This window comes from Alligator sinensis, unplaced genomic scaffold (assembly GCF_000455745.1).
Source record: "Alligator sinensis unplaced genomic scaffold, ASM45574v1 scaffold276_1, whole genome shotgun sequence".
NCBI lineage: Eukaryota > Metazoa > Chordata > Crocodylia > Alligatoridae > Alligator > Alligator sinensis.
The window spans coordinates 935,250-955,242 of NW_005842432.1; the positions used below are offsets into that span (position 1 = coordinate 935,250).

General features: G+C 41.2%; 1 protein-coding gene across 5 annotated transcripts in view; it reads left to right on the forward strand.

Annotated features, from left to right (window-relative positions):
- Window positions 1-19,993, forward strand: part of MKI67 (marker of proliferation Ki-67) — a 37,634-nt gene that overhangs the window by 5,064 nt on the left and 12,577 nt on the right. For 2 of the 5 annotated variants that reach the window (XM_025211834.1, XM_006030250.3), the window contains exons 6-12: window positions 1-69; window positions 2,839-4,317; window positions 4,688-4,932; window positions 5,861-6,386; window positions 10,056-10,168; window positions 14,301-14,475; window positions 19,404-19,538. In XM_025211834.1, coding sequence (XP_025067619.1) covers window positions 1-69; window positions 2,839-4,317; window positions 4,688-4,932; window positions 5,861-6,386; window positions 10,056-10,168; window positions 14,301-14,475; window positions 19,404-19,538 — 2,742 coding nt within the window. The remainder of the gene's footprint in view (window positions 70-2,838; window positions 4,318-4,687; window positions 4,933-5,860; window positions 6,387-10,055; window positions 10,169-14,300; window positions 14,476-19,403; window positions 19,539-19,993) is intronic. The other 3 variants (XM_006030252.3, XM_006030251.3, XM_025211835.1) reach the window with 3 other exon arrangements.

The following is a 19,993-nucleotide window of genomic DNA, read 5'->3' on the forward strand; positions in this document are numbered from 1 at the left end:
TTCAGCAGGTGGCAGAAGTGGAATCATTACTTACAGAGACTGCAAGATCTAAAGGTCCTCGTGGTTCTGGTTGGTAGCTGTTTCATCTTTGTTTTTCTTTCAATAATGTATAGACACATTTTATGCTTAATTTGCTTGTTAAAGACACGGGGATAAGGGAAATGTCAAAAGATTTATTTGAGAGCTGATAGATCAGATAGAACCTGTGCTTGGCACCATGATTTAGAAATCTCAAATGTTTTAGAACATTTAGAAATGTTAGAAAACTCAAAATGTGGTTGTACTATGAAAAATGATGGTGAAAATAGAATTGGTGGACTGTTATAATTTCAGTGGATTGCTTATTAAGTTTGATTTAGGTTAAAAGAAATGGTGTTAAAGATGCCAGCCCTGCAAATCCCACACACTTCTCAGTCAAAACTGGTATTTTCTGACTATTGCTTAATTCAGTGGTGTCCAACTTTTGGTGAAGATCACTTTTTATAAGTAAAGGGCACCCCAGGATCTACAACCCCTGCCCTTGCCCTGCCTCCCCACCTCCTGGATAAGCCACACCCGGGTTCTGACCCCACTCACCTGGGTGGTAGGGGATGTGGCTCAGCCTAGATGCATGTGTCCTGTCGCTCCTGATCAGGTAACCTCTGACAGACTGAGATTGACTGTCAGAGGCTCCATGATCAACCAGTGGATTAAGATCGGCTGGTTAGGGACCACTGACATAATGGATAATCAAATTTTTAGATATAAATTCTGCCCTCCAATGACATTCAATAAGTATAACAAGGCAAATTAATCCATACAGTTGAGGATTTAACTAGCAATTCTGATTGTGTATGACCGGGGCGGGCAAAATGTGACTTGTGGGCCGGATGCAGCCGACCAGGCCATTCTATCCAGCCTGCAGGGCCCCTAAAAATTTAGAAAATTAATATTTATCTGCCCTTGGCTACCTGTCATGCCACCCTCGATGGCTTGCCAAAACTCAGTAAGCGGCCCTCCGCCTGAAATAATTGCCTGCCCCTGGTGTATGAGCTGAAATAAAATTAGATTACTCTCCAGAGCTAATACTATATCAGCTCTGTAGTACCAAAAGGAAAAAAAGTAACCTTTTTATGCAAGAATATATTTTTGATGCACATAAGGAGTAGACCCACTTACTGAAAAGTTGCTATTTACAAATTTTATACAATAGAGCTGCTTTAGTTTTTCCTTAACTTAATGTTCTTGCACTTCCATTAATGCCGCTATACTGCTAGTGCTAATATAGAGAATGTAATAGGTTTTCTACAGCAGTGTCATTACTCATTAAGGCCTTTCTTGACAACAGTCTACTGATTGATATGCAAGTTACTCTAGTACTACGTGGAAAAATTTCCAACTCCCCGGTAGATTTTTTGTAGATTCATCTTGCTCTTCAAGGTATTTTCTTCAGAATGATTTATCTTCCCCCTGCCCCTCAATTGTACGTCTAATGCAAGAGCCTGTAGAGTCTCTCCAGTCTGCTTTTTACAGCTGACTGACTGGGGATCAGCTTGTCCTCAAATTACCTGCTCAATACAAATAACACTGTTATGCTGCTCATAGTAGAGGTCACTTGGAGCAGCTTGAAGGTCGCACATGTGCTTTTTTCATTGCTTTTTCACGGAAAGATTTTTTCTATAAAAAGCAACAATTTTTTTTCTGTAAAGCCAAAGATTTTAAAATGTGACATGCTTGCACCTGAACTTTTGATGGAATCTGAACTTTTTTTGTGTGTGTGTGTGTGTGGGGAAAGTGTATTTGTGTTTGTCAGCAGCTAAATAATACTGATACCAAGAGGAGGACCTTAAAAGCCACGTAGACTGTTTAACATAAATGAGGGATGTTAAAGACATGGTCTGTAAAGCTCTTTCATCTGGCCCCTGGTTCTGTCTCTGACCCATTTCAGGCATGGCATGCACCAGTGGTATGGGGCTGGTCTGCAGTCCTTATCAGGCCCACAGATCCCTTTTCGTCCCCCAGGCCTTCCACAAGCATATCTGATCTGATAACTACTTCCCTGCCACCTGCTGCAAACAGCACAGGCCTGCCCAGAGCTTGGGTTGACTGTGGCAGGTGTCCAGGAGGCTGCAATCTGTTGCACCGAGGTCCGCAGAGCCCTGGCTCGGCTTGTCGCTAGTGGCTACTGCATGTGCAGCTTGGGGTGGAATGTGGGGAAGGGGAATGGTTGTGTGGCCACAATAAGGATCGGGCCCCTTGCAGCTCCTCTGTCCACCCCAAATCACCCATGCACCCACTGTTAGCAGTGAACCGGGCAGGCTGCAAACTGCTGCACTGAAGTCTGCAGAGCCCCAGCCCAGCTCATTGCTGGTGGTAGGTGTACAGTGGTGGAGCTACGAAGGGCCCAATTGTTGTGGCAGCAAAGACCCTGCCCCTTCCCCACCATCTACCACCTGAGGCGCGCATGCCGAACAAAATGCCAACCCCTGCTCTAAAGTCTGAACTGCCTTAGTTATAAGTAAGTCAAAAGTAAACTTTAAGTTTTTAAGTTTTAGTACTTAACTTTAAGTAAAGTTAACTTTAAGTAAATTTTAAGTTTAGTCTTAACAGTTTTACTATTGGTGAGTTTATTAGAAAAATGTAAATGATGAGACTAAACAAATTTCATTTGGTAGGCAAAACTACCAAAACTGATAATTCTATCCTGGTGGTAGTTCCTGATTGCTCTTGTAAATACAAATACAGAAACAGAAAATATTATCTAAGGGGAAATCTGTTTTTCTTCTTTTTTATAATATTAGTCTACCATTTTGTAAAATACATATGTGGGTGGTTCTTTTTATCTTTACTATTGTATAGATGACAGTAAGTGTGAAGGCCAAAACGCTGGTGAGAATAAGCAAAGCACTGAGGAAAATATTACCAGACCTAAATCAGCCAAGAAACCTGCAACACCCAAGTCTGCATTCAGAACACCCACGTCTGTCAAAAAAGAAAATAAGATGTCTCCTTTTAGCCAAATTTATGAATATCTGAAGCATGAGAATGCAATTAACAAAAGTCAGTCAGAAAACAACATACAACAGCAAACAAATATATCAAGATGTCTACCTGGTCAGGGGAGCCAGATTAAGATGGACGCAATCATTAGGGAAGATGCTAAAGAGTGTAAAGTTAAACAAAACATACATGGCTTGGAACCGAATCAGTTTACTACTGAACAAAATGGTTTAGAGAAGAGATTTTCTGGAAGTCATCGAACTGTTGTTACAAATCAGAAACCAATAGATTTAGAAGAAAAAAATGACTTGCCTTTGCAGGACTCTGCTGAAACCTATGAACAAAATGTATCAAGAAAATCTGAAGTGACTAAGTGTATTGAAATTAAATTAAAGAGAGTGAGTGACCAAAAAGCAGCATTTTCTCCTAAGTCATGTACTATAGAATCCTTGGGAGACATTGCTCAAGTACTCCCCCCTGGAACACCAATTACGCACTCAACAGGGGCAGCTAATGAAGATGGCTTGACAAGCATTTCTGAAACCGCTAAATACTCTGCATCTACACCAAGGTCTAGAAGGAAGGGTCGTTGGTCTCATTCAAGCTCATCTACAGAAGAGACCAATGAAACAAGTTCTATAAGTACAGACAGATCACTAACTGGACAAGACTTCTTGTTAATGCTTAAGCAATCAACAGAAATTCAATCTGAAATTCAAAAGGGTGTAGTGTGCAAAAGTGATAGAAATGAACTGTGTGTTTTGGCAGAAATGAATAAAAATTCTAAACAAAAGAGAACAAGTAAACCGCTTACACCAGTAAAATCTTTAAGTGCAGAAGAAGTGGTGAAAGAAATTCATGATGAGACTTATTTTGCCTCAAAAGAGAAAGATTCTGAAACTCGTACTCCTTCTCCTAGGAAGAGTAGTTTCCAAAGCACCAGAAGGAGTTGTAGTCAAAATAAGGAACTGAGAAGTAAAAGTGTGCATTCAGAAATGCTTTCTCCAGGAAAGATAGAAACAAAGGATGCATCTCCTAGCATCTGTAAATCTCATTCTGGGACTCAAAGAGGTAGACCAAGGACCTCTAGACAGCATATAGAAAAGGCACTGGAGAGAGATTCATCTCAAGAACATGACAAGAGTGTAGACAGCAACAAAGAGGAGTTGGCTGCAAAGAGTTGCCAACAGGAATTGGATTTGGAAGATGCTTCTATTATGCCAAGATGTCATAGGCTGTCATCAAAAAGAAGATGCTCTGAAAACGTTGTATTGAAAGATGATGAGATCCTTTCTGAAATGAGTGCTTGTGGTCTGTCTGCTAAAATAGAAAAGTCAGGTAAGTGCTTCTGATATGATTGTTAAAAGCTATATTTTGAATTTATTTGGGGATATTCTTTGATGTTTTATGCAGGTAAAGAAGTGTCCTTCTGTTGACACATCCATCCTTAAATAATGTTATGTAATTATAGTTAACCATAACTAATACCTGCTTGACAAAATGTGTATACCCTTTAGTTGTATTTTGTAAAGATATGCTTACTGGTACACAAGCAAAAACGGGTATACATTTTATTATTTATATCACTGAATATGCCTCAAACTTTTTTAAGAAGTTAAAAACTTATTTTTTATATCCTGGGTAGAGTATAGTTTTTCTGGATTCCTACATGTATGGAGACATTTTTTTTCAATGCTTTGGTTTGTAGGTGAATTGAAGAGGTCACCACAAAAACGAAAAAGTGGTAACAGTGATTTGTCACTTCAGCCCCTTGGGAAAAGGAAGAGAGTGTCTTTTGGTGGTCATCTGAGTCCTGAACTTTTTGATAAGAGTTTGCCTCCTAATTCACCCCTCAAAAGAGGTGCAATTCCAGCAAGACTTAGCTTACCATTTGGAAATTCACCTCGTGCAGTTCTGAAGAAGGCTCAGGGGCTCAAACGTTGTGTAATTAAGGTAAATATTAAAGGTTAGAAAAGCCTGGCATTTCACTTGCAACTTTAAATGGTATTTGAATACTGATGTTCTCATTGTAGTTGACTGTTGTATTTTAGAACTTCCATCTATGAAAGTAGGCTATCCGTGACTTACTTGAGACAGAGAGAGAAGTAGTCATTAAGTGTCTTAGTCTGAAGTCAGACAGAAGGCAGGGCAGGATGGCACATTTATGCACTAACAGGTTCAGTGAAACAAGCTTTTCATAGGTGACAGTTTGCTTTCTTAGACATTTATTTATGAAGCCTCTCTGAAACAGTTAGTCTATAAATGTGCAACCCTGCCCTCCCTTCTTTGAGAGAGGTATTTTGTTATTGCTTGTCACCTATACTTCCTTTGCATGACAGTAGAATCTAGGGGCCCTGATCCATCAGTATCTATAAAATATGTATTGACAAGAATTGAAATTTGTTGGAAAATTACTCCCAAACTTGTGTAAACCACAGCTGTTTTAAACCTTTAAGTTATGTAATGCAGGGGTGGCCAACCTGTGTCACAGGTGGCAGAAGTGGCATGTGCAGCCTCTGTGTGGCTCATTAGGGTGGGGACACACAGCACAGTGCCAGGTAGGGCAGGGAGCAGAAAGCAAAGTATCAGGAAGCACAGGGTGGGATGTAGGAAGCCTAGCTGCAGGTTAGGTAAAAGGAAGGGATTGGAGTGGCATTTGGGGAGGGTGTATAGTTAATGTGTGTCTTCCACTGATGTGTAATCTATGGCATTGTTATGTCTTATCCTTTCACAATGGTTTTGAAACTAAAGTGTTTAAAATGTTTTAACTTGAGTTTTTAAAGAAGTAAACCTAAGGTTTTGTGATATTTCATTGTTGTATTTACTTCAACAAAAGAACTTGTGTTTAAACCTTTAATAGCAAGAGTTTATTTTCCTTTAGGAACTTTCTGAGCATTTGCAGAAAAAAAAATTGTCACCAAAACAGCCGCCTGCCCGGAGGTCCCCGGCTGCCCGGAGGTCCCCGGCTGCCTCGCCACCTGCCCGGAGGTCCCCGGCTGCCTCGCCGCCTGCCCGGAGGTCCCCGGCTGCCCGGAGGTCCCCAGCTGCCTCCCCTGGCCTTGAAAATACGTCATCTAAACTCTCTGCAAGCACCCCTTCAAATGCATCTTTTACAAGAGGACGCTTCTCAGTTTCTCACATCAGCACACCATCTCCAACTTCAGAGGAGCAGGGTTCTATTGAAGAAAAAATTAATGTAAATGCAAGAGATTTTACTTATGCCAACACACTTGAATCTTTTCATGTTAACCAGGATCATAAGATTTCTGTACCCACTACACCTAAACAGGTAACAAGGCAAAGTGCAAGATTTACTGCAAAGAGAACTCCTGGGAAGAGGAGGAGTGGTGCTGTGGCAGCTGTTCATGCTAAACGAAGGAGTGGTGCTTCTGATGCCAATTTGCTAGGTGCGTATTTAACTAGTTAACTTTAGTACTTTTAAAGAGAGCCAAAGTAAAGCAAGTAGTTTATTTTACAGAGGCTGCTGAATAAGCAGCAATATCTTCTCTCTCAGTCTGGGTCTCCTTGAAAATTAGATTTGCAAGTTTTTAAAATCTACATATAGAAATAATTGCAAAAATTAAGGTGGCAAAGTCGAGCACTCAAGAATGGGAAGTGCTAGAATGAAGGTTGTCTGGGCAAGCTTAGTTTATTTTTCCTTGTGTCTGTTCATTCTGTTGCATCTTTAATTACATGAATTCTTCCTTCTCATTGCATAGGAGAAGTAGCTAGTCTATTTCTAGCTTTTTTTAGCTTTGTTGTTCATTGTATGGTTTTATGCTTTTCTGGGGCAGGCAGTTGCCTGGAGGGCTGCTTACTCAGCTTTGGCAAGCTGTTGAGAGCTGTATGGATAGCCCTGCCCCTTAACAGGGGCCCACCCCCTGGTCACCATTTTGGGACCAGAAGTCCTGTCCCAAAACCCCTGACCTTTGCCACCAGAAGTCCCTCCCCTTGCCCCTGGAAGTACTCCTTTAAGCAAGGGGGTTTGCCATCTCAGAACCAGAAAAATACCAAATTATATTCTAAAAATGAAACATCTACTACAGCATTAATTGATTTGATTTCAAAAAATATTTTTCTCCTGATTTTACATGCGTTTGTGTAGTGTATGTATACATAATTTTATAACAGCTTAAAATGAAGTCTTACTCCTGTATATTGTTGGGGGTTGTGGGTGGGTATAGGTTTCTGGGATGTGGTGGGGTTTGTGCAAAGGTGGATAGGTGTGGGAGGGTGTGGGTGTTTTATGTGGAGTGGGGGCAGTGTGAGTGTGTGGGGGAGAGTGGCTGGAAAGGGTTGTCGCATGTGTGGAGGAGGAGGGTTGCTAGGGTGTGAGTGGGTGCGGGGTCTGCGTATGTAGCAGTGTGAGTGGGCATGTGGGGGGGTGTGGGTGTGTGTGTGTGTGTGTGTGTGTGTGTGTGTATGTGTGTGTAGAACTTGCCCTATGAACACTGTCACTTTCACTCGTTGCTCACAGCCCCCACGGCAGGTGGAGCCTCTGCCAGCCGTCCTCCAATCCTGGGCTCCGCACTCCTGCTGCTCCAGACCCCGGGGCACTGGCATGGGCCCCCTGCTCCTGCTTACCACCACCACTTCCCTTCCCCATCTGCCACTATGGCCTTTCTCCTGCCTCTTTGCTACCTTCCTGCCCACTGCTGCCGCTGCTTCCTTCACAGAGGCTGGGCTGGCTCCTGCTCAGTTCTGCAGTCCGGTGGTGCAGCTGGGAACCACACGGTGCTGGTGGAAGGGGGGTGAGGAGAAGCTGCGGCGGTGGGTAGGAAAGTAGGGAAATGACAGCAAGTGGGCGGGTATGAGTGTCAGGTTTGACCTAGAAACTACTATACAAAGCCCAAGCAAAAGTCTCTGTTATGTAACTAATGCCCATCTGCAATGATAAGGAGGAGACAGTCTTAGATAAAGGAGGCTTGAAACAAAAGCAGAATCAGAGGACTAGGGCAAAGAGCTAATTTAAATATTAAAAATCACACCCCTAGGTGGGGAGAAAGTATGCTAATGAAACATACATGTATGTAAATGAGATACATAGCTAAAACACAGGTATAGAGACATGCTCAGTAAAGAACTCCTTGCGTCACTCCCTTATAACCAATTAGCAAACAAGAATGCTTATGAAGGTCCAATACTCCTGTATAAAAGATGCTTAGAATTAAGAATCTGTGTGCTTGTTACGTGAAATTATTCCGCTTGCACCTTGTATTGCTAGCAATAAATCTTCTTTATACTTTCACCCCTGGTATCTTTATTGGCTTTTGCATACCGGGCACGATCCCAGACTTGAGCTGGGGCTCAACATGAGCACAGCAACAGCTGGGTGGGAGCACTGGCCTAGCACGGGCCCAAAGCAGGGTGGCAGGAGTGTAGGGCCCGGGCTGGCAGGGCTGTATGGAGACGGGCTGGGTTGCGCCAGCCGGGAGAGAACAGAGCTGGCTCATCTCCATAGAGCCCCTGCCAGCCTGAGCCCCGTGTTCCTGCCAACCTGCTCTGGGCCCCTGCCTGCCCTGGCCCCAGGGCACTGGAGCAGACCCTGCACTCCTGCCCAGCTATTGCTGCACTCACATTTGCCCACCCGCTTGCGACCACTTGCTCCCCCACTGCCATTTCTCCTCTTCCTTGCCTGCCACTGCTACTTCTCCCTGCCTGCCTGCCCTACACTCTGCTCTGGTACCATGTGGTTCCTGGCTGCATCGCCGGACAGTAGGACTCAGCAGGAGCTGGCCTGACCCAGCCCCAAGGACGGGCAATCACCCATGGTCCTCCCCTGCCTCCCTCCCCACCCTCCCTCTGTTCTGGTTTCCACTCTCAGGCAGAGGGAGGCAGGGAACAGTTCCAGGGTCTCAGGCTAGAAGCCTCTGCTAGGGAGAGGCTTCTGGGTAGGGTTGGGCGGGGCTACTGCAGCTGCTGGATCCTGCTGGTCCTAGGTCTTGCTGTAGGCTCCCACTGGGTCCTACTGCTGCTGGTGCCGTGTCATCTTTGACAGGCACCCACAAGCAGATAATACATTTTTCTGAATTTTTTAGGGGCCCCGTGGGCTGGATAGAATAGCCTGGCAGGCTGCATCCAGCCCGTTGGCTGTATTTTGCCTGCCACTGCTCTATTCTCTATACCTGATACAGAATCCCTACTTGAATGTTGCAAAACACATTTTACAGCCAGAAGTGACTTTCAGATGATCCTAGTTTTGAAGTTCTGTCTATCACTATCACAGGCCAATAAACTTCATTCAGTTACCACTGTATTGTACCTAATAATTTGACTATACCTTCCAAAATGCACCTAAACTTGATTTGTATCAGTATTTCTTCTACTTAGTTCTGAGGTGTTTAATATAGGGCACTCAGAAGATGAGGAACAGATATCTAGGCAAATATCTGTTAACATAATCCCATAGGAACCTTGTGGTAAAAATAAATACCCAGTTATCTAGAATACAATTAACCTGACTTTAACTACAAAATATTATTTTAATTTCTGAAGACTTGACTCGGTTACTATATACTTTCCAACTTCTGCAACGACTGAGGCATGGGTCCCACAGCTTCCTTCACTATATAATTGTGACTAATTCCCTCGTCGCTATCCTGTGCAGAAATTATAAAGATAACTTAAGATTGTTAAATTTAACATTTTTTTTTTCCTAAATATTTGGTCAGTAAGAACAGTAAGTGACAAAAAGGATCTAATGAGGAGTTGTGGTATACGAAGTTAAGGAACTGTTAAGTTTTCTTTTTGCAGATGGCTGAATCACCTTTACTGAAACTCCTTAAAAAAAAAAAAAAGTATGTTTGAGGCAGACACTTGGCATGAAAAATGCCCATTCAGATGGGTACATTTTTGCAAATTTATTTGCAGCTGAAAATGTGTTGCTACAGTGAAATTGTTTTGTAGCATCAAGTGTAGGTATTGCTGTGCTTAATCTTCTAAATCAAATTCCATAACAAATGGGACTTATAGGGAAATAATTATGGGCTGCTGTTAGTACTCCTGAGAGAACTGCTATGGATGTGTGTGTATGTATATGTATATGTTTTGGGTTTTTTGGTTTTTTTGCATTCCAGTTGCAAAATCCTGGGCAGAGGTGGTGAAACTGGGTGTTGCAAGACCACAAGTGAGAACTGCAAAAAAATATGTTCAAAAAGGAAGAAGAGTGAAGAAATTACAATTGCCAAAGGTATTCTTACTAAAAATAAAACACTTTTTAATCTGTAATTTTCTTGGATCATAATATGTCAGTAATTAAATATTAGTCTTTTCTAACCTACCAGATGTCCTTCTGAACATCAGTCTAAATGATCTAAATGATTAAATATCCTTGTTTTCATTTTCAAAGTTTTCCTTTCAGATTTGCAAAAGGATAAAGCTAAGCCTAACTGTACGTTCTTCTGCAGCAATAAGCTTAGTTGAGTTTATTTTTTATCCCAGGTCTTTAAACCTGACTATATTATAGATCACTAAATATTTAAGGACCTTACTTTTCCAGGGCTTTTCACAGTTTAGTCATGTGTTTTGGTACCTTTCTATTGTATCTGGTGTTTCTTTGCTATAAATTTAACTCTTGTTAAATTGGCTCTCTCACAGTACCCACAAAGAGTGGGGCAAGGTGCATTGTTCATTAAAAGACCTTGGGAAATGAATGTTACTCTGAATTGATCTACAGCTCTAGTCAGTCTTAGATATACATGATCAGCCTACAAATAGATTCTTTTAGGGCTTAAGCAGATGTTATTTTCACACACTATAGATACTATGGAATTATGTTGTGTTACGGAAATGTCCGATATGCATGGCCACATGTGCACAGCTCCCTGGCTGAAGCATGACAAAGTTGCCACAAACCATGCTTGCCAACCAGAAAGTGATAGAACTTATCTCCATAGTTTCCCTTATCCCCATGGGAGCTTGTCAGTGAGTGTGGCAGGTTTACCTAATCAGCCATTGCAGCCAGAAGCTGATTTTTCAGAAAACAGGTGTGTGTGGAATGTGAGAAAATAAGGTGTGCTTGTGTGAACTACAGTTTGGGGTGCAATTATAATTTTGTCATTTCAAAGTTTGACTTGTAATGAGCTATAAGGTATTTGTTAAATAAAGTGTTACTCTCCAGACCAGTACTTCAGACAAATGAGAATTTGGATTTAAGATGGCTATGCAAGGTGGGTACTTGAGCTGAGGTCCATCCACAAACAAATTTGGTTTACATTTCAAAGGAAGAAGCTTTTAGTTGGAAGAAATATCTTAAGCGCTTGATATTTGTCATCTCTGAACAGACTTTTATTTCTCTGGAGTAATTGGAATAATTGAAAGCTAAGGATTAGTAGCCTACATGTCTTAGATCATGTAAAGATTTCCTAAATGTCATCAACAGCCATCCCTTGCAGTTGAAGATGATTGTCTTCCCTGATTGTCTTATCTGTGGGTCCAAAGATGGCTGACAGGCCTATCTAGGATCGATAGACAGTTGCAGCTTGGGCAAACATTTCCATGTGGGCTGGGTGGCTCTGGGTTCTTGGTCTGGTCTGCAAGATTCTGTTTCTCTTGCTCCCATCATTCCATCTCCTGCTGTCATTCTTTCAAAGTACTAAGATCCTTGCAGCAGACTCTTCCTTCATTTGGGGTGGTCCTGGGTGATAGTCTCCCATAAGTTGATGTTGATGTTGCATTTTTTTCAAGTTGGCCTGGTCATCTTTGAAGTGCTTTCTTTGCCCCCTTGAGTGTGTCTTTTGACAGAGCTGGGAAAATAAAACTCAAGAATGACGTTAGGCCTGATAATCTCTTCCCTTAAACGTGTATCTGTTTATCTGCATAATATACATGTGGTCCTTGAGAATGTAATAGAAGAATGTAGATAAACAGATCAGGTGAAAGTACTTTTAAGGCATTCCTTGAGAGGCTAAGGATGTCTAAGGATTGGCTTGAGTGACCTAGGCCCCCAGCTGGCAGAAACTGGATAGTACAAGCTGACAGCTTGCTTGCAGAAACTTGGACTCTGGTTACAGCCCTATCCTGACATCTAGGGCTGCTTTATGTATTACAGGCACTGTACAATTAACTGGAAAACTGCATAGCTACATTAAAACCAGATGCATGTGCCAAGGTAGCTATCACACCATGAAAAGCTATCTAACCAGCTATGAAGTTAGACCTTGAAAATGGGTACTAACTTGGCTATTTAGCTTTAATTTGCACATGTAGCAGGGTCTCCTCTGCAGTTGGGAACCATGTCAGCAGGGCTTCCAGCTGCAAGGGTGCATCATCATAACCAGTCGGGGCTTGGAATCCTGCAAGTGGGATCCAGAGTCCTGCAGCTACAGATGCTGTGTCCCCACAGCGTGCCTCCTGGTGCTGGGTTCCAGCAGTTGTGGGGCATGGCTGTGATCTCCCAACCCTGGGGGTGCATGAAACCTCTGGAGCTTTATGTCCCCCGAGGGCTGGAAGATCATGGTAGCTGTTTCCCCCAGCCCTGGGGTGCATTGGGATCACCTGAGGGGGCTCCCAGCTGCAAGAGCTTGCTTCCTGGTGCAGGCAGTAAGGCGCAATGGGATCTAAGGCACGATCCCACAATTGCGTATCCTGCTGCTCACATGTGTTATGGTGGGAGGTATGATTGTGTGGAATGCACTTTAGATCCCATTGAGTATAGAGGGACCTGAAGTGAGCAGTATAGGGAGAGAATTCTACTATTTATTATTTTTCTGTATGATTTCTCTTGTCCAAGTAATAAATCTTTTTGCTATTCATCATACTTTACTTTTGTCTGTGATAAGTCTGATATTATTATTTATTTATTTATTTATTTATTTTATTTTTTAAGAGCAATTGGCAATTACAGGCTGGTCAATTCTGTAGAGACTGTATTTATTTTACACAGACCGGTAAGGGTTGGATTCTCCCAGTTAGCAAAATCTCCTGTACTAGAGCTGGAAGGGCCAGGACCAAGATATGTGGAGAGGAGGGACACTGGACTAAAAGTGGAAAATCTCCAGCTTCTCAGTGGTCAAGCATCGCAATGGTAGAAAGAGGTTTGGGGCTGAAGGTGTCAGTACTCCCTGTTGTCACACTCATTTTTGCTTAATTTTTTTTTTCTGACAGTGAAAAATTCTATACACCAAGCTAAATCTCTCTTTTTCCTTTATGGTATGCAATTGTACTTCGCATGGTTTTACCTTCAAAATACAGCAGTATTTAATTGGTGGGTGAAGAACTTCATCTGCCTGTATTAGCTTAAAGTTGATGTTTAATAGCTTTTTCATACTGAAGAGAGCTGACCCACTGCTAGAATCTGCTTATTGCAGTGTATACATTCCTTGGAGAAAAATTCCTTTCTTTTAAACTTGTATGCTGGTTGAATTGAAATACTGGAATTGTAATTCCATTTTATTCAATAGCAAGTTCTTTTGGAACAGGAGTTTAATGCTGTATTTTCGTTTTAGTTTGTGTTAGCAGGTATTGGCTCAGGCTGAAGGTTATTTATTTGGCGGAAATATTTAATCCATTTAAATGGTCAAGAGGTGTAATAAATAGATAATAATGTTTACTTTTGGTAATACAGTTGGGAAAATGCATGAATTTCTAGGTTCTTTTTTATTCAAAACCACTATTACCCTGAATGTTTTTCTTCCATTATCTAATTTATGTTCTACAGTAGCATGTTATAAATCAAGTTTAAATTGCTAAAAACTTTTCAAATGTATGAACAACTGAAATAGTACCAATTTAAAAGTGAGAGGAACTTAAAATTCTGCTACTTGCTGCCCAGTAACAGTTTCACATATTCACTTTATCCTACATCAGGGGTATCAAGCTTATTAGGCCCTTTTGGCCAGATAAGTGACGTGGGGCCAGTTCGTTGGCAAGATCAGAGAGTGGCCTGGGGCCAGTCCATTGGTGTGTCAGACTGAGCTTGCAGGACCAATCTGATATGGGTGCTGCTCACAACCCGCAGCCCAACTTGGCCGTGTGTGCCAGCTCCTCATGCTAGTTGCAGTTCGTGCTGTATGCGGTACATGTGTTGGTCCAGCTCAGGAACCGTGGGCAGCACTGCAAGACCACGGCGCCTGTCTTATAGCGAGTGAAGGCTAAACGGTGATAATTTAGGAGTTCTGTTCAGTATAGTCTCTGTTTACTATAGGATAGAACAGACACACAAAACAGTTATTTTGGATAATCAGATGTCTCTTTTCCTTTTCCTTCTTTTTAATTTGATATTATGTGGCCTGTTCATCTCTTCTAGTCAAATTCTACATTTGAGATTACTTTTAAACTCATCTTTATTTACTGAGCTTGTTTCTCTTTTTTCCTTTCTACAGACACCAGAAAGAAAAGTAAAAGGACATTTTAGTACAGGTCATGCAGATTCTCCTGCTACAATAATGATAGGAAGAGCTCATACCACCACAGTGAAAATGGACTATGGACAAGCCCCAAAAGTGGTGAAAAACTCTGCTTTGAAACTCTGCATGGATATAAATGAAAGTTTCACAGGTAACTGATGTAGTTTGAATAATGTGCATCATTTTTAATCTACACAATTCTTCCTTTATTTGACTTGATATTGATTAATCAAAATAGTCTTCATTTAATATATGCAGAAGGCAAGGATTTTTGTGGGTAATATCTTTTCCAGGACCAACTATGTGGTTGGGATAGTTAGACAACTGTTCAAAGACAAGGCATTCTTTGTCAGGTCATGTAATATGTTCTGTAACATGGCACACGTTAACCTCATTTCAAGTTAAAAAACCTTTAAAAAGTCTTGCTTTTAAGTTTTAAAATCACAGCCTGAGCATAGTGTGAGGAGCTTCATTTTCATTTTCACTTTCTTAAAAATAAACTCTTGCAAGTTCATCACTGTCAGCAAATTTAGGTTTGTCTCTGCTGATCAATGTCTTCTGTTCACCTTTAATACAGTACAACAAAGCTTGACTGTGTTTTATCCCATACTACATGCACTGTTTCCCCCCAAATCACCCTCTCGGGATCATTTTACTTGCCTGGAAAAGCGTGACTTAAAAAAAAAAAAATTTAAAAAGTCCAAGAAATGAAATTTGCAACCTGAAATGTCTGCATCCTGATGTAGTGACAGACTTGAGCAGAAAACGGTATGTGTAGCCAGAGAACTTTTACAATTTGATACTGGCACTGCTGCACTTAGTAAGGCAATAAGTTCAGGATGGCAGCAGCTCACAGAGCATGATGGTAGTTTCCCTTTTTTGGAAAGGAAAAGCCAAAAAAGACAGACATGCCCACAGCATTGGTTTTGCTATCAGGACCAAGATTGTTAATCAGATGCTGGAACGTCAAGTTTTCATTAACAAGACATCTCATGACCCCTCATCTTCAACTGACCAATAGGCAGCATGCAGCAGCAGTCATCAATGTATACATCTCAACCTTTGATACAGATGACAGTGGGTGGGGGAAGAATTCTGTTGTAAACTTGACCAAGTCTTGCCATCTGTCCCCAAAGAAGACAAGATAATTCTTGGTGATTTTCAGCACTTGAATCGGCAGGGACTCTGAGCTGTGGAAAGGAAGGGGTGGGGAAAGTCAGTTCAAATGGAATTCTTCTCCCGAGCAAGTGTTTGGAACATCATTGTATCATCACAAGCTCCTTATTCCACCAAAGCAACAAATGGAAGACCTTATGGATGCACCCCTGCTCAGAACAGTGGCACCTGATTGACTGTCATAACATGCGCCGCAGCCATCACAACATCCGTATCACCATAGCTATGACCAGCATAGACTGGAAGGACCATCATTTGATATGTTTGGTCATGTCCATTCATATTGCTTCAAAACGTAAATGAAAGAAGCAGCCAAGTAAGAGGTTCAGTATTGAGTACATGACAGACCCTGTTGAAAGCAATGCTCTCCAGTGTCTTAGGAGAAACTCTGACCTCCCTGAGGATCTTGACAAGACTGATCGCTGGGAGAGCCTCAACAAAGGCATCTGTGAGGTGTGCGAAGAATCTAGGCTTTTCCACAAAGAATTGGTTGGAGTAAAATGATGGGGAAATTCAAGCTCTCATTGACAGAAAAAGGAACACCATCAAATTTTAGCACAGTTGATTGACATCAGCTACAAACAAGAAAGACGCTTATTGCCACATTAAAGCCAAGACCCAGGGGAAAATTTGGGAGCGAAAGAACAAGTGGTGGGAGGATGAAGCAAAAGAGTTTTAAAAGTCTGCTAACAGCCATGATAACCATGGTTTCTTCAGCACCTAAAGCCATCTATGGGCTAAGCACACAAGGAACTGTTCTTCCTGAGGCCCAGGGATGGAACAAGACAGCTCTACCATCAACATATGGTGGAAAAAGCACTCTCTAGCTGCCAAACCAAGATTCTAATGTGGAAGACAAAACCATCAAAAGCCATTTCAAAACAATCTATTAAGGATTATTTTAAAGATCCACAACTTGTCAAGACACCAAGAAAAACAACAGAGCATGTAGTCCTGATGGATTGCTGACTGAAATTTATAAGCAGGTGGAAAAAAAACTCTCTCACCAACTGCACATCTTATTATGAAAATCTGGAAACACAAACAGATTTTCAGTGACTTGAGAGATGCCAGAATCATTATCATATTTGAGAAAGGAAATAAATTGTATTGCAGCAATTATCATGGTATTATACTCTTGTCCATAGCTAGGAAGATCCTTGCCCGCTTTATTCTCAGTAGATGCACTTGTCTGATGGAGGAGATGCTACCCAACACCCAGTATGGTTTCATATTACTTGGGTACAGAAGTTGTGATCTTTGTTGCTAGATGGCTGCAGAAGTGCTGAGAGAAACATAAGGATCTTTACATGGCCTTCATTGACACAGTCATGGCTAAGGCCTTTGAGTCAACAGAAAGGTCCTATGAAAGATCCTAATGAGATTTTTTGGATGCCCACCAAAATTAGTTATCAGATGTCTTCACAACAACATTAATCATCTTAAGCAATACTTCAGAAACCAATCCTTTCACTGTTAGAAGTAGAGTCAAGCAAGCATGTGCGATTGCACCCATGTTCTTTTCCGTCTCTGTCCCAGGTACTCCTATTTTTTGCTAATAAACTTGCTTCTGGAGTTAGCATCCAGTATCACACGAATGAGAATCCCTTTAACATCAACAAGTTACATTCCAGATCCAACATAATCAACGCCCCCGTTGCTGATGTCATATACTGATCTCAACAATGGTGTTGTGTGTGTGCTTACTCAATTGAAGAGCTCCACGTCACTATTAATTGCTTCTGTGAAGTGTACAGAATGCTTGAACTCGCTCTCAACTTAACAAAAAACAAGATACTTTATTACCCTTTACCAAACCAACCGGATGTTCCTCTGCACTGGAATTAGAAGGCACTCCTTGGAGAACGTCATACATTTCCTCTACCTGAGTAGGTACCTTTCGCTAAAAGTAAACCTAGATGACGATATTCAACACTAGATAAAAATCTGCCAGTGCTGCCTTTGGGTGTCTCCAAAATCACGTCTTCAATCATAGTGACATCAGGACCCAAACTAAACTTCTCATCTATCATGCTGTTTACATCCTTACCCTGTTGTATGCTTATGAAACTAGCCTTGGAACTTTATCATCAGTGATGTCTTGGGAAAATCCTCAATATCAGTTAAAAGGACAGAAGAATAAATGCCAGCATTCTGGCTTAAGCAAAGGCCACTAGCTTTGAAGCCACATTTATAAGGCACTAGTTCTAGACAGGACATGATGTAAGGATGCCTGACAGCTGGCTATGCTCCAAACTGACTCAGTCACTGCTCTACAGGTGGGCAAAAAAGGAGATTCAAGGACACTTAGAAGGCTAATCTGAAGAAATATGATTTTCACATCAATACGTGGGAGACTTGGGCACTCCCCAATGGCACCATGATGTATGACTAGGTATTGATCATTTCAAGCAAATTTGCCTTGCTATGACCAACGTCACTGTGAGCTATGACCAACATCCTTGTGATCTACCCCCTTCCCTGAACTATTTACCATGTCTGCAGTCAAACTTGTGGATATCAGATCAACCCCCTCAGTTATCTCTGGACTCATTGATTACTGCCCTATTTACTGGAAGATTTGTCATCTTATTGAGGGACTGCTTTCCTCTAGGGAGTAAGCCGTTTGAAGATAGGTTGTTATTAACTGTTCTTGCAGTGTCTTGCCACAGTTGAACACCAGCTACTGGTGCTGGAACTTGAATATTTTTTTTTGACCGGTATTATTATCAAATACTTTTGAACTATTTGTAGTTGTTTTCATTGCAATATGCATGCTTGCACACTCATATGCATGCTTGCGCACTCATTCTTGTGCTGTGTATGGAGCATGCCTATGTATCTAAGCATCATTATGTATGTAAATTGGATCATCACATTTTGATGGCTTAGTAAAGTAGGCGAAACTTTAGTGGCTATGTAGTGATTACAGTTATAAGTTGTCTGTACTTCAGTATAGCAAAATTTCATTTTCCAATAAAAATTGGATAATATGATAAAACCATGGTAGTGACTTCTAAATAAATGGGATAAATATCAGCAGAAAATAATACAGTTTAGCAATATATATTGTGTTGCCATATATAAAACATTGTATCCATAAACTTATTCTTAGCTTCTCAGAGTGAAGTGTTAATAATTTTCTTGAACTATCTTATTCTTCTTTGAGTAGTTGTCCACACATGTTCTTATGTGGGTGTGTCATCCCTAAGCCTTAAACACAAGGTTATTTTTAAAACATTTTATTATTATGATTAATATTTATAATCTTGCCATAGCTTAGTGGTTCTCATTTGGGGTGCCATGCAGAATTATCATTGTTAGGTGTGTAAACTCAGGATTTGGAAGATGGACCAAAAAATTAAAATAGGAATCCATAGTGTCTAAACATTCTGACCTATTGTGGCTTTTCTAAGTACTTTGCAACAGAAGAATTGTCCAATTAAAAAATGAGTAAAAGGTAAGAGCTGGTATTTTGTGAGGGGTTACTTGAGTCTAAAAAAGTTGAGAACCAACCACTGCCATATCAGTATCTCTACTTGGTTGCCCATATCTCAGGGCCCCTCTCCTTATACACTGAGGGAATAAAGAGCAGAGTTTGCCACCCTTTTCTTCAATTCCAATCAGTGGTTTTGCTGAGTCAGAAACATCTCAATGGCTAACTAGCACAGCCTTCAATCAGACCCATACTTACTACTTTTTTTGTTTTGTTATTGTTTCCTAGCATTGTTGCTTCCTCTTCCTGCCGATTTGAAAAAAAAAAAAAAACAACAACAGGATTTTTGAGTTTTTTAAGAAGTTCTAATCGTTGTTCTGGTTGAGAATTGCTGTTCTGGGCTTTGCCAAGTTCACTGGTGGTTGTATGTGAAAGCACATGGTAATTCATTTGAATATCATTTTTAGGGGTGCCTGAGATGTTTAAAACTCCAGTAAATGGGGATCAAAAAAGTCCATCTCTGACGTCTGGCCAAAAGACTGACCTTTCACCAATGCACGCTGCAATGGAAGTCTCCGAGCTACTCACTCCAGAGGAATCTGGTATGTTCTTTTTAACAGAACAATGGGAGCAAGGGTTTAAGAATTTGTTTGGAAAAAAGCAGAGTAGTGGCTGCTGACCTGGCAACGTAAATGTAGTCAATCATTAGTCTTATAACCTATGCAGACTTATTGAAGAGGAGGATGAAGGGGCCCACAGTAATTATGTTTAATTAATAATAATAATTGGGATCGCTGAAGTTTGGGATTTTGCTAAGAATAAAACGTACATGATTGTGCACGGCAAGTTTTAAGCAATGCACGTTTGCATTTTGTTGAAACACGGTACAGCTGGTACATATACAGACCAGTGTGGTTATGTGAGCAAGTCAGTGTGAGGTATACCAAAATACAAACATGTTACCTACTCTGGTATTTGCTCCTGTGCACCCTTTTAATCAATGGTGAAGAAAGGTCACTTACCCTGTTGTTATTGAGAGGCATCTTACCTTAACCTA